Raw genomic sequence first — 15,425 nt, forward strand, 5'->3', positions numbered from 1 at the left:
ATTTTATGTTTGTCTACTATTCCAAACCTCCCCCCCCCCCCCCCCCCCCCCCCCCCGAAAATATTGTCTGACTACGGCCTTGTCCACAAGGAAAACAATTCGGGGGGAGGGCTGACGCCCCCGTATCCCACCCCTGGCTTCATACCTGTGTTATATTAATCGATCATACACATTCTTCACTGAGTTTAATGCAGCAAATTTGTAAGCGCCATGATGAGGCAAGTCCCAAAACTTACTATTTCCTTTCCCATGAGACCCTTAGAGAGCTACAAGAAATGGCCCTGTACTGAGGTCGAGAGGATGATATAGCATGATAGAGAGAGGGGATGCGAGGCAAACGGCGAGTGATGGAGAAGGTGACAGAGGTTTATGAATGGAAGTTATATTGGTATGAAGAGAATAAAATAAACGTATACCAAAGGACCAGCAATACTGACGAGCGGCTTTCATGGGAAAAATTTCCATCACTGTGTGCGATAAATGGACGGAATTTGATCACAAGGTCTAACTTTTAGAGACCCTTTGACCAAAAGGTGTAAGTTTAAGAGACCTTAAAGAAAATAAGATAATTTTATAGAGAGAAACTTTATTATTTGTCTTGAAGGTTTTCTAAGACATGATCTTTCATGCTTCTCCCCGCGCTTTTCTGACGTATAAATTAAAATTATCCAATCCCTTTTGATTGGCTTCCTCATATCCAACCATATTTCTCTTGCATTTCTCCACCCAGGCAGCCAATTTCGGATGCGACGCGATTCCAGGAACCAGGCACTGTAAAGACAATAGGTAATTTTATGTCAAACTCAATAATTCGATCCAAGCACAAGACTGCGTGCGTCACTGCGCGATATTTACTAACAGAAAACAAATTTTTGTATTAAAAATCCGTAATAAACCACAGAAATTGAAAGTATTGTTGCAAAAAGACTTGGCAGAAATGCCTTTTTCATCAAAATTAACAAATCATGTATGTGAAATGAAAACAGGGTAGAAAATCTACTCAAGGAAGTCCATCCAAATAGCATGGTAGGGGCCTATGTACTGATTTATCTGAAGTTCGTCCGAAAACATCAGACATTGCTTTAAAAATTTTATATTTGCTTCATCATAGTGTATTATATTTATCTTTTAACTTTCATCCACGTCGGTACCGAAAAAAGTTAATACCATTCTTCGGTGAACAATGGAAGGACAAAAACAAGTTATTCGCCAACATTTTGAATAGCTTTTTGATTTCAGGTATCATAGTTGTATAGAAAATTGGTATGAATCAATAGGCAGAATTCTCAGATAGCAATTGAATATGTCACTGTTACTTGCGACATTATTGGCTAATTAAAATTTACTGACTGTTTAACTCGTTCCTGAAGTGAATTCCATTACAATAAATATTCGAGAGTAAAAGCATTTTTTAAATACTACTTACTTTTTAATACAGCTCTAAGTTTATACCTCAGTTGTTTTACCTGTAAAAAACCTTACCCCCAGTTGACCCTTCGGCATCCGTAAAAGTAAGTGCTATTCACAAGCGTTCCCTCTTTTCCCCCATAAAGGAGCCCGGATTACCGGCATTTAAATTTTACGAGTAAGAGCAATGGCTAAGGGCCATTCGAAAAAATACTCACTTCTAAGGATGTAATGCTTGACACACAGCAAAAATCAGCGATTGTCATGTTGTTCCCTGCTACCCAGGCGCGCTCTTCTAGGAACTTTTCCATGAACGCATAGGCTTCTTCCACTTCCTGTTTTGCCTCTGGACTTAATTCCTTCTTTCCGCGGAACAACAGCGGAAACTAGATTTGGAAAATGGTGAAAGTACAGGGTAAGAGGAAAGAATACAAACAATCACACAGTCGCTCGGTGAGCAGAAGACATTGCTAATTCTTTGGGGCAGATCCTTTGTTCGTTTAATTGACTGGAAAAAATTACTCAGACAGAAAACCAATGATTACGATAAGGTCTAGAGAAATAACTTAGGGAAATTTCACTACACCGTGAAATGACTATTCCCGGGATCAGCTCAAGCTCAACATCTGTAACTGTGCATGGCGAGTTTTCTAGCTACGCATTTTGCGTACGGGCAAATGCAGATAAAGAGGAATTCGAAGTTTCACTGCCGAACTAATCGGTTCCCTCTATCAATACGCATACCCATATTCTGTTAGCATTTCAATGGTTGCTGATGTCAAGGTCGCGATTCAAGATTTGTGAATTAACAACTATAAAAATTTCGATCTATTTACTATTTCTTCTCTATTCAATGAAAAAATATGGACGCATGTTGCGGCTTAGGGGCCGCGGCGCTTGAACGAGGTTTCTTCACATTGCGGGATTCCATTGTGTGCGCCGTTGTAATAGAGGAGAGTTCTCGATTTTGTCCCGGAGATCAATAAATCGAACCAGTTCGGTGATTACCTGGTGGAAGTGTTTTCCTATTTCAATGTTTAACGAGGCTAAAACCTCATATGGAAGTAAGTTTTTACAACAAACGTACCTATTCATTCATATTCTGACATATCAGTCCTTGGATTTTTTTCCTTATTTACTTTTCCTTCTAATTAAATTCGTTAAGTAATTCAGTGAAATTTTTATTGATTACATTAAATTCTATATGAAAATTTGATCTAAGAGTATTTTTCTTTAAGCCGATATGAAACATTCGCGATAGGTTAACTTGGGATACACCATATCAGCTATGAGATATAATCATCAATTCAACCCATTAAATTTAATAAATCATCAGAAAAATACTTAAATCTATATTATTGAATCTATCTCACATAAATTACCGCAAGCTTTCAACGCATTTCAGCAAAAATGACACAATAGTAATTTTTTGGAGTGTTAATTGATTAAGAAACGGAAAAGAAAATTTAAAACGTGACCACCCAAAAAATAAGCTACGTGTTTTCTGATTTTTCTTAAATAACAACGAATAAGCAGCTACATTTCTTTTTTAGGCTTTGAACTCTTGAGAGATCGCTTTAACGCATAAGTTGCTTTTCATGGTTTTATTAACGCAAGTCATCTAGCGAGTATATATGGTAAAAATATTGAATGGTAATAAACTTGCGTGTTTTTCTTACCGTTATATTCCTTAGCCTGGGGAAGAGAGTTCCGTTGTCAAAATGCAGCATTTCATCCACAATAGCCCGTGCTTTGGGGTCCTTCGGATATAAGGAATCATCTTTTCCGTATTTATTCGCCAGGTAACCCACAATGGCGTGGCTAAAAGGAAAAATATCAAGGATTAGAGTTTTAGGTAAACGGTGACGGTCACGCTAAACTCAGAATTAAGGCCATACAGATTGTCAGTACTGATAGTACGTACGCACCTGTCCCACAATACGAAACCATCATCTACAAGCGTTGGTACAGTGTGCCTCGGGTTGATCTGTGTGAGAAACATTTCGTATCATGTATACATAAACCGTATTGTTGTGACAAGTCCTCAAAATACAGATCTCAGTTATCATATGTTTATGAGACTACTAATGTAAAACAAGTATTCATTCCAATGGGATACGGGATGGATTTAGGCCGCTGTTTAGTGGGGTAGTTCAAGTGGAGTTTTTCCATGAACCTGGAGGATATGTAAAACCCTCCGCAAAATGGAGGTTCAGTGAAACATCCTGGGAATAATAAATAGCTATGAAGCGCTTACTCGAAAAAAATTATCATCGAGCAGCAAAAGGAAACTTGCGGTCAAAAACTTCGCGCATGATTATAATTTTTTCTCAGGAATTATGAGGGATGGTATGGATTACCCCTCCTCCCATCCACACTCTTAATTCACCACTGTAGTGAAATATTTATGGAAAATGATGTCACCAAATTGATTTTCCGGCCATCTACTTGGCTAAATAGGTTAGCAAAGAATACGCTTCGCTCTCGATTAAAAAATTGCAGCAGCAACGCGAGCCATAATAAGTCAATAGTCTTTAATGAATTATAATCAGTATACATGATTTACAATTTAATGATATACAATGATCGGAACTGATTCAATTAATTTGGAATAAGATATGTTCAAGTAATAAAATACAAAGGGACAAATTGAAATGAACATTTTAAAACATTAATTACATTATAATCTACCAAAAATGATCATATCATCCCTAGACGGTCTCTTTCCCCTTCTTCAACGAGCTTTAATTGTTTCACCATTCCACGATTTAACGATCAGATTTTTTGGCAAGCACTGCACCATGTAATTCATTCATTTCCGCAAGGATCCCATTCACCAAATATGTATTGTTCCAGATCTATGCTTGCGATACCGTCGTGATTAAATCTCGATTACCATATCGATGATAATCTCGGTGGTGCAAAAATCAAACGTGTACATTCTACATGTCTACCTAAAGCATACGTTCATAGGCAATGCTAAGTGGACTATGAAACTGTTGGCAAATCTTTTGTTTCTTAATCAGTGGTGTTGTTGATTTGAGATGGATAGTATCTACTCTTATGAGGTGGCCAGTCCTATAGCGGGTACTAAAATCTCCTATGGCACATTAGGGAAATTTACGGTGAGCTTCCGAGGGAGCCATTCACTTGATGGATTACTGCCGTAACCCAATGTTTTTAATGGTCCAGATTAGCATAAACTATTTTATGCAATAATAAGATTGGTAGTCGAAACCGTGGCCGAAAATTTCCTGGATGCAAAAGCGGAGAACCATCATTAGATGGACTTTAATCTCCCGAAACTTTAGTGAGCAAAACCCTGTTTTTACGGCAAATAAAATACTTCGCCAGTCAGTATGTGCCAAAAGTAAAGAGTTAGCTATGCCGGGTAAATTATAGCATAGGTACATTTAGTCTTACTAACGAGAAACACTGTAGGGTTAAAAAGATCGTGTGAGCATTAGTTTATTCTATGAATCCCTTCATAGTTTCGTTGCCCTCATAGGCGGATCTAGGTGGGGGCACGGGGGCGCTTCCCCCCCCCCCCCCGACCCTTAAAAAATATGCAAGATTTTTAATAATGTCCCATTGTTATTGCGTTCGTTTTGTATTACGAAGTGCCCCCCCCCCCCCCCCCAGAAAGAAATCCTGGATCCGCCCCTGGTTACCCTGGTTATCATGGTTAACTTTCAGCTCTATTAACTTACCTTCAAGAATTCCGGGGAACGTTGCTCCAACTTGAATAGATCCACGAATTTTAGATTGAACTCAACCCCCAGAGTTTTTCCAGCCAGAAGTACTGCTCTGACCGGCGGGCTGGCATCAAGATAATACAGATCAAGGGGCATTTTCTTGAGTTTTCTCTGAAAGAAACGGAAGTTTTCATCGTAGAAAAAAGAGAAGATAAGTAAAATAAATTCATGATAATCAAAAGCCACACAAATTGGATTTATTTTTATACGTCATAATAGTTTTATGAATTTTGAGCAATATCATCAGCAAGCCCTGAGAGTCCTGAGCAGGGATAATAAAATGCCGGGAAATGGTCGCAGGAAAAGCAACAAAAACATTTTTACAATAAGAAGTATTGACTGATTTTTTCTAATAATAACGTAATAAAGTAAAAACAACAATACGTCTAATTTTCCAATCGTGATAATCAAAATATGTTTACTGACTATGCACCACATCACTATTTTATTCATAAAAATTCTCGAGGACGTCAACTATGAAAGCACCAGCAGAAATTTTTCCCTCTGAGAATGGAATAAACCTACCCAGATCAAAAGAGTGACTTTACCTATTGGAGTTTACCTGGTGAGTAGATGGAGAACTACTATTGATGGCCTACGTCCTGCCTATAGACGTCTTTGATCAGCGGCTGCCTACTGCCTGTAACGCGCCCGACGTTTGACAGGAAAACAAAACTGGCATTGAGTAAATGGCCCCTCATGACTAATGCAAAGATGAAATTCGACGAATAGTCCACACGCGCGTCTCCCACGGTATCTCTCTTCAAAGAAAACGCCTTCATGCATGATTGATAAGGCGATCTGGGGAATGGCTCAACGATTTTCCGTGGGCCACGTTTGCTACTAGAAAGAGAATAAACAAGAGAGTGGGTTGCGGATGAATGATAATGACAAAATTTTCCTTGTAATGGCAGTGAGTGGCGTCGATTTGCGGCTGTTTTCATCGTGAATTATAAAGAGAGAGTAGAAAAATTGGCGCATGAGATAATTAAATGGACGAATTAAATTAGTTGCATCAAAAATATCTTGTATTTATTTATGCATAGTATTAGCCTTTCGTATCTATGAAAACATTGAAAACGATCAAGATATATTATTTGTGACGACAATTGTCCATTTAAATCGATAAATTGCTCTGTTGTTGAAGATTTTCCTCAAGTATTACATCTCGGACAAGTTCAGCTCTTCAATAAGCTAATAATCTATGTGTACTACCACACTTTTTAATTAAATTAATTACCTAATGTAAATTACTCCCCCGACAATAAATGTAAGTACTAACTCTTCTCGACGGACATGAAATACAACTATGATGCAGCTCGCTTCAAAGGGAGCCTGACAATATGTAGCAAACGGGTCTACCAAATTAACATGTTGCAACCACAAACACTCGTTATCTTCTTTTTCCTTCTCCGGACGCATTCAATGTTTTCACACACAACGATATCAATGTTTACTGACGCTATCGTCAGTGCCTGAAGATGAATATTTTATATTAGAATATTTCAAATTAGTCGTCCCTTCAAATGCTTTCCAATGTTACCGATTTAGTTAGTTCACTTAGTTTAGCCTTTTTTTCTCGATTATGATAAAATTTAAAAGATAACAGACTCGTACTTTTCCCTTTTTCGATCCGTTTCCAACTACTCGAGCTGTTCGCGACGAACAATCACCAGAACACGCCGAAAATATTGTCGTTCGTTTCGTAACCTCCCGTGTTGCCGCAGGGCTCATTCAAGCCAAGAAGAGGAAACCCAGCCTTATACTAAGGGACTTAAACACAGGCTTGAGCCCGAATCACCTCCGCATCTACGTCAATGAGTCATTATCCCCACAAAATAGACGGCTATACGCAGCTGCTCGCGACTTGAAGAAAGAAGGAAAAATCCGTTATCTATGGGTACGAAATGGACGTGTGTTCGCCCGTGTCAACGACGGTAGCGAGCGGCTTTCTATCGTCGTGGAAGAAGATCTAAACAAACTCTATTAACATCAGGCCCCCCTGTTACTCCCTAAAGTCGACAGGTCTCGGAAAGAAATCAGTGTTTGCCTTGTGAACTGCCAATCTTTATTTAGCCATATTGATGAATTTCGAATTCATTTTTGCAATGCTTCTTACGATATTATATGTCTCACTGAAACATGGCTAAACCCGGAAATCCCTGAGGAATTTGTGTCTCTCCCAAATTACCATCTTTCGAGGCACGATCGCCTTGGGGGAGGCGTTGGTATATTTATTAGTCACGGTTTTCATGTTTCAGTTTTAGTCTCCTCTCCTGCAGTGTATTGTTCTCAACCTGAATACTTGATTGTCGAAATCACTGGACTAGGTTCACAAAAATTAATGCTAAGTGTAATATATCGCCCCCAAAAAGTTGGATTTATGTCTGTATTTGAGAATGACTTTCTCCGCTTCTTCCCCACTTTTAAAAATATAGTCATAGTAGGTGACTTCAATTCTGATTTACTTAAAGATAATCATGATAGCCAATATATTCATAAATTTACCTTTAGTAATAATCTGCACATTATTCCTTTCACTGCAAAACATCACACTTCGTCCAGCCACACCTTACTTGATTTATGTATTGTCGATGATCCTGAAAAGGTAGTAGCCTATTCCCAAATGCCTGTTCCTTTCTTGTCAGCCCACGATCTCTTACAAATCACCTATCGCTTCAAATATCACTCTACTTCACCTGAGCCTTTCAAATTTCGTAGGCTTAAAAACTTCGAACTCAACTTTCAGAATAAATTGGCGACCTTGGACTGGAGTCTTGTTTTGGATTCAAAGTGTATTGATCTTAAAGTAAACTATTTAAACTCTCATATGCTAACGTGTATCAATCTCACTGCTCCTATGGTATCGTGCTATCCCAAAAGTACTCATGCTCCTTGGTGCAATGAAAAAATTCGTCGATAAATTCAAGAACGCAATCGCCTCCGCCTTTCATACCTTCGCTCAAGAACGCTTTCAGATTTTCATTTATACAAGGTCTCACAGAACTTGCTTAAAGCTCGCATTTCGGAAGCTAAACGCCAGTATTTTAGCTCAAAATTTACGAAAGTTAGAAATCAACAGACAACATGGCGTGAAATATGGAATCTGGGGCTGGTACGAAAGCGTTCAAATGTACTGCCTAACCATATTTCTATAGATCAAATAAACCAATTTTCAATTCCTTTCCCACGAGTGGAAGCACCGAGACAATATCTGCCTTAAATTCTGTCGACTTTTCTGTCCCATTCGATGATAAAAATTTCTTCTTTCAATACATCACCCCAGAATGTGCTTTGAAGCACCTGAAGCTCACCAAATCGAACTCCCTAGGGTACGACCAAATTTCAATGATGTTCGTTCACAAGGCCACACATGTTCTACTGCCATTTATTCTTGAAATTTTCAACCATTCTTTAACTTACTCTCAGTTTCCAGCTGTGTGGAAAAAGGGCCTTATTACACCTATACGCGAGGTCAGTAAACCCGTAAATCCCTCAGATTTTCGACCTACCTCAATAGGGTAGTTTCCTTCATCAAAGAAAACAAAAGGCATTGATGGCGATTCGTTACACACCATTAGTGTATTCATAATACACAAATTATTTGGTTTTTGAAATACCGGTTTAGACGAATGGCAAGGGTCAAATTTTATCCTCATTTGAAAAAGGCCAGATTGGCGCCCATGCGATTCCACTCCACGTGACGTCACAGGGACCTAGTTTCTACACGAGAGGATAGGAGTTATGCATCGTCAGAGGCTACCAATGCATGCATGAGTCACAGAGCTCAGGGAAACATGTCTTTATAATCACCTATTAAAACTGGCTAAGGTCGGAAAGTTTTCTTCGATTGATAAGGTATTAATAAACCTTTTTTAAGCCATGCGCTACCAGACAGGAAGGTACTCAGCTACCCGTTAGCATCCTGCGTCCTATCAGCGCTCAGAGCCTCGATCAAGGTCACCTACCAGGCGGGAGGGGGAACCAGAAATGCGTCGTACGGACTTTTTCCCTTCATTCCTACTTACGCGTCGCGTTTTCGCGCGCTTGAAATTTTTCACTTTTCATTTGATCGCGAAAAATAGATATCGTCATTTAAAAATCTAAAAGCGTGAAATACGTACTCCAGGAGTAATAATCTTTCGATTTAGGCAATAAAAAAATAATAGGAAACCACCCTATTCTCTGCGGCCTATCAAAAACACTGGAGAGAATTGTTCATACTCAAGTTTTTTAATATCTCAAACTGCACGATAAACTTGATTCTTATCAGTCGGGCTTCCGTAAAGGCTTTAGTACCCAGACTGCCTTGATCAAAGTCACACACGACATTCGTCTCGCCACCGACAACAAACTGATTACACTTATGGTATTATTTGATTTCAGCAAGGCATCCGATGGAGTGAACCATTCTCTGCTCTTACGTAAACTGAAATCCCTCAGTTTCTCTAGTTCCGCCCTGAACTGGCTCCATTCCTACTTGACGGGCAGAACTCAAGCAGTCAAGGGCCAGGGTAGTGACATATCTTCTTGGCTCCCGGTCTCATGCGGTGTCCCACAAGGCTCCGTCCTCGGACCTCTCTTGTTCACTCTGTATACTCTCGATCTGACGAAGAGCATCACTCACTGTAAATATATGCTCTACGCAGACGACTTACAAATATATGTTCATTCTACCGTAGAAGAGCTTCCATACAAAATCCACATGATTAACTCAGAAATTCGCTCCATATGCAGCTGGGCTGAATTAAACTGCCTTCAGTTAAACCCAATCAAAACCCAAGCTATAATTTTTGGTAATAAAAGACTTCTAAACACAATTGCTTATGACAGCCTCCCAAATTTAAGTTTCGCTTCCACCACTGTGCCGGTTACCAAGACTGTAAGATATCTTGGACTCACGCTCACCTGCAATCTATCATGGGATCAGCATGTGCTTGAAGTATGTAATAAAGGGAATAAGGCTCTTTATTTATTGAAACTACAAAAGAAAAATCTCCCTATTTGCACGAGAATTATGCTTGTCACATGTGTTATCTTCTCCATTATTGATTATTGTATACTAGTCTATAATGACTTACCTATTGTACTTGAAATGTGTTTGCAACGGTTAATTAACTCCTGTGTTAGATTTATATTTGATTTACGTAGAGATGAACATTTGTCCAAATTCTACACTGATCTGAATTGGTTACCTCTTCACAGCCGAAGGGATTATATCCTGGGATCTTTTCTGTTCTCCTTATTCCAAAAACAGACTCCTGTATACCTGTACGAATTATTCATCCCCCGCAAAAAAGTTACTGGAATTTCCACCCGCCGTGTTTCTGACCTTCTAATTCCCCAAGCCCGCACCAATATATATTTCAAATCTTTTCATCCAACTGCGTCTAGATTCTGGAACTCTCTTCCGCCAAATATAAAGTCGTCACAATCACTTCAGTCGTTTAAAAGAAGGCTGTACTCGTATTTGAAGTCTGGGCTTAATTCAGTCTCCTAAACTCATTAAAGTTATTATCTTAAAGTTGTAATGTTAACAAAAATTTCTACATAAATATGCATATGTATGTGTGTGTTTATTTCTGTCTAAGTTAAAACATACTTCTGTGTTATTAGTATTGAATATGTTACATCTTTTGTACAAATATCAACTACTTGTCAAAATGCCTTTGTTAAGATTTAGAGCATTTCCTGTATTTTCCATTTTTTTTGCTCTCATAGGTTTTACCTAGAGCATAATAAAAATATTCTATTCTATTAATCCTCCCGCGGAGAAGTTGATATCGTCACGAATTCATGCCGAGCGGCTCACCGCTTATCAACTTCTCCTTGGCCTCGCGTATTTCGTTGTAAGCTAAACCCTTGTGAGGGGTTGGAATCCTTAATGAAAGGCTCTCCCTTAGCGAATTAATGGACTAGAACTATAATTACGACCCTAACTCATGAAAAATGAACGGCGGACTTCGCGTTTTCTCATTGAAAGACCAAACAACAGAATGGATGTGTGTGGAGGATTACTTTCGTCGTAATTTATGTTTCCATTACAATAACGCGATCCTTTCAATAAAATACTATTTCGGGTCTTATTGAATGGTCCAATTCACTTCAATCTCCCTATTGCTTTCATTAATGTGAATCCTTCATCTTTCGCAGTTTCAAATTCATTTTTAAATACTTGTTTCTTTAAGGAAATAAAGGCAGACAATTTTGTTGAATACCTTCATTATGGAGTCACCCGCAAGTACACTAATTCAACTTGTCAATACAGACTATGTTAGCATAACACAGAAATATAATAAATTCAAATGCCTACATAAAAACTGAAAATACAATACCACTGACATGCCTTAATCTCACTTATCTCTTACATATTTGTTTCAACTATTTAACATTCAATTTTAAAAAGCTATGGCACAGAGTCAATACAGTCGTTTAGAGCTTCAGTTCTCCCACACCTTATATACAATAGCCCATGTTTTTTAATGCAATGATAGTTTTCGCTCTCTTCTAATATGGTTTTCTGCGCTTTCGAACGTACCTGAAGAGCCAGATACGACTCGACAAACGGATCCGTGATTTATGAAGCGGAGGGAAACGAACAGGTTTATGCCGCAAGCTGCGCTAAAGAGATAACCTCAATCGAAGATACGGTACTCGTGATCATGGAAGGTAACATCTGTATTTTCACTCAAACGATTTATAACATATAGTCTTGTTTATTAGATGATGCATATTGGTCACAATTTTTGGCATACTTAGAGATGGCAACCGGCAACTGAGGTCATTTGTACCACCGAGGAAAGTAAAAAAAGAATGGAGTAAATTCTGCGTCAGAATTGACCGCCTCCCAAAGAAATACGCCAAGGGGACCACATCTCTACATCTCATTCGACGGACGGAGCGCGATACTTGAGGTGCCCTGCGGACGGTACCGAAATTAGGGCTCGGGTTTTCTGTCCAAAAATTTCTGTCAACGCCTGAATTTCAATCTGAACCCTCAAGATTCAAGCTAATACACTGGCTAACGTGTCTAAACATTTCATTTTTTTTAATAAAAGCAAACCATACATCTCAGACTGTGAGTCGATGCTCTTTAAGGGTGACACAAAAAATGTAAGCCACCCTATGTGATTGCCAAGGCCTATACTTAAAGTGTGGATGCGCAAACGGAGTCTGATTGTATATAATTTCAAGATAAACCCTATTGAAAGCGTTGGCTGCAAAACAACGACACCCGACTGGCTAAGCTTTGAGACCAACCTCTTTGTCCCTACATCTTCAAAGCTACCAATGCATTACTTTTACATTTCTCCTTGAGTAGGCTCGTTACTATATGCAGGAAAAAAGCCAGAAATATGCTCTGGGGGCGTGCCTGGGTGTCAAACGGGTTGTACACACTGAGGTTTATGTTCAATTAGCATACATTGGAAAACGATACATTTCATTCAATCGGCTACGTATTTCGTTTGCTTAGTGTTGACAGTTAAAGTCTCCGCGTTGACCATTGGCAGACTTAATAAAATGTTACCATATCGATGAATGGAGTGGCAGGGTAGGAATGGATTTCCCCTGGGCTAATGGTCACCACAGCAAATACATCGCGGGTGGTCGACACAAGGGAAAAGTTTCGGGGAACTCTAGGCTTCAAAGTCCTCTCCACTCCGGCTTCGTGCTTCACTATATATAATATCCATTCATGGCAAAATGGAAACTATGTCTCCAGTAGCTTAAAAAAATGTACAGTAAAATAGTTCATCCCAAATTTATGCGAAGTGCACTATTTCGCTTTCAAAACCGTGAAGTAGGATCTGATGCTGTCCTGGCGAATATATTCAAAGAACGCTATTCGGGCTTCCAGCCGAGTGGTCTCTCTCCATTCTGCCGACGTTTCGGAACTCGAGTCGTGTTCCGTCTTCAGGGCCCTGAAGCCCTGCCCCGCAGTGGCGCAGCGAGGGGGGGTTTTGGGGGATAAACCCCCCAGAGCTCAGACAAACTTTTAAATTTAATCCGTTTTACTTAATTGAATTAATATTACTAATAGAAAAGTGTAAGGATTAATAAAATATCCCTCCCTAGAAAGCCGTAAAACTCACCATTTTGAACCATCAATTTTAAAATTCCGCAATTTATTAATGTCGCATCTACCGCTTATCCTGGTGGGTATTCCATACCCCCACACACCCCGGTATTAGTTGCACCTAAACCCCCCCAGCCTTAATTCCTAGCTGCGCCCCTGCTGCCCTGAAGATGGAACACGACTCGAGTTCCGAAACGTCGCGTCGGCAGAATGGAGAGAGACCACTCGGCTGGAAGCCCGAGTAACGTTCTTTGAGTTCAAATCTGTGGCTTCAAATGTTTATGCCCACAATTTCAATAGCCATTCGCTCTAAAAATGTTAGCAGGTATATTTTAAGAACATTGCAAGACTCACCTAAATAGGACTTTTGCGGGTAGAAATGCCGGCACCAGATCTAGTCTTCAGCACCGCTCGCTGCCGCGCTTGGTTCCCCACTGATACAGCGGTCGCCTGAAGTACCAACTGCGGGCAACACGCTGTCCCGGCATTGCCCTCTCCCCCTCCCCATCCTCCCTATCGCCAATCATCTAGCATTCCCGCTCTTTGCTTCTCTGCCCATTAAGCCTCTCATCTTGCGTAGTAGCGCTTTCAAGGTCACCCTCGGAATGTAGCCATCCCGACGTGATCTCATAGGCAAAGGCGGAGTGAAAGTTCGTTCAGTTCATTAACCGGAACGTTATTTTTGATAAGTGAGGGCATAAACATTGTGTTCAGTAACAGTAATATAAAATATTAACAGTTTTTACGTTAATAGTAATATAAACTCTAAGGATGACGGTATAACCTACCACATGCTCGACAAAAGTCGTGTGAATTTCACTTATGTGTAGTGGATGATGCCTGCTCGTTTCTTTGAGCCACATCAAGCAGAAGGAATGTTTTGGAGGTCTCCAATGGTTTCACCAGGGATTTAAACCTAATGTCCTCCGGGGAAGTAACCAGTAGGCTCTTCCCATTAGTCTACCCCTGTCCCCATTATCTCCGCGGTGTCAAAGATGCGAAGGCATAGACAGGTGGGAAGGAGGGACAATATGAAGTTCATTATAGTTAGCAAGAAAAATAATTTTTTTAGATCCTCAATATATATATATTATGCATTGCAAACTAATTTTGAGCATATTTCCCATTAAATGGCTTCGTTATACCCTCAAGTTATTCGGATCGTCATCGAGTGATGACATTTAGTTTTGAAGGGATGAATTATTAGCTTTAGCTAAAATATTATTTCTCTTGCATTCGGGGGACTTTGAGTTTTTTCGGATTTCTTTTCGGATAGTGCAAGACACGCTTTCTTAGAAATATGTGAAAAAAATTGAAACACGCGATTAAATCTTACAATTTTCATTTTTAGCGAAACGTCTCGTTGTTTTTAGTTTGAGGTGAAAATCTACAGAAAATTTTGGCCACGATCTGAGTCCCGAAGGGTCAAGAGTTGGATCAAATCGAGGTGGATTGATTCAGGCGTTTTGATTGAATACCTACCCACCCAACAGATCAGAGGAGATAGTAAGGACGTTGAATGAGAAAGCAAGCTTACATGTGAACAACCGTAAGAGTATCCCTCAAACTGTCGTATTTACTATTTTCCGGGTTGAATTACCTCCTTAAAATGTAGATTATTGGCTTCAAATGTTAACGGTTTTCAATAGACCCTCATTAAAATTTAATGGCGACTCAAGTGAAAAAAAACTTGTAATTGATAAAATAATTATGTAAAGTTTTTCAAATATGAGATACAGGTCAATATGTAATGAGTAGGTATACTTGATGTTCTCTGAAATGTTTTTATTTTTTATTTTTAAGGAGAAATGCTTCACAATAAATGGCCGATCGACCGGGAGGAAGGCGACCTCTTAAGGCCGTTTCACACGGGACACGGAATTGCGCAGGTTAGAGCTGCTTTAATTTCTAAAATGGCGTGGAATTGCGCGAATGCATGAACTAAATTAGAACAGGGACTATTTTGCCGGCTCGCATCCAAGCATTCTCGCATGTGTTCTAGCAATTCACCGCTTTACACGACGCAATTTTGATTGCGCCCTCGCACGTAACGTCAGATTGCGCAATTCCGTGTACCATGTAAAACGGCCTTTAAAGCTATTCTACAATGGCATTCTTAATCACCGATTGCACCTTCCTTGTTTTTTATACGTTAATCACCAGCATCATGCTATAGGACACGAAGT

The 15,425-nt window shown here is 39.5% G+C and overlaps 1 protein-coding gene across 2 annotated transcripts; it reads right to left on the reverse strand.

Moving 5' to 3' along the window:
* Positions 1 to 569: 569 nt before the first annotated feature.
* LOC124164895 (glutathione S-transferase 1-like) lies at positions 570 to 13,704 on the reverse strand. Of its 2 annotated transcripts, XM_046542124.1 has the most exons (6): positions 13,594 to 13,701; positions 5,118 to 5,273; positions 3,336 to 3,394; positions 3,087 to 3,228; positions 1,626 to 1,793; positions 570 to 771 (listed from the first exon to the last, which is right to left on the reverse strand). In XM_046542124.1, exons 2-6 carry the CDS (start codon positions 5,256 to 5,258, stop codon positions 625 to 627), a joined length of 657 nt encoding a protein of 218 aa, XP_046398080.1. In that variant the 5' UTR covers positions 5,259 to 5,273; positions 13,594 to 13,701; the 3' UTR covers positions 570 to 624. The 2 variants fall into 2 exon arrangements, with proteins under 2 accessions (XP_046398080.1, XP_046398088.1); XM_046542132.1 differs by lacking the exon at positions 1,626 to 1,793 and having other exon boundaries at positions 13,594 to 13,704.
* Positions 13,705 to 15,425: the final 1,721 nt, after the last annotated feature.

The sequence above is a fragment of the Ischnura elegans genome, chromosome 1, assembly GCF_921293095.1.
Source record: "Ischnura elegans chromosome 1, ioIscEleg1.1, whole genome shotgun sequence".
Taxonomy (NCBI): domain Eukaryota; kingdom Metazoa; phylum Arthropoda; class Insecta; order Odonata; family Coenagrionidae; genus Ischnura; species Ischnura elegans.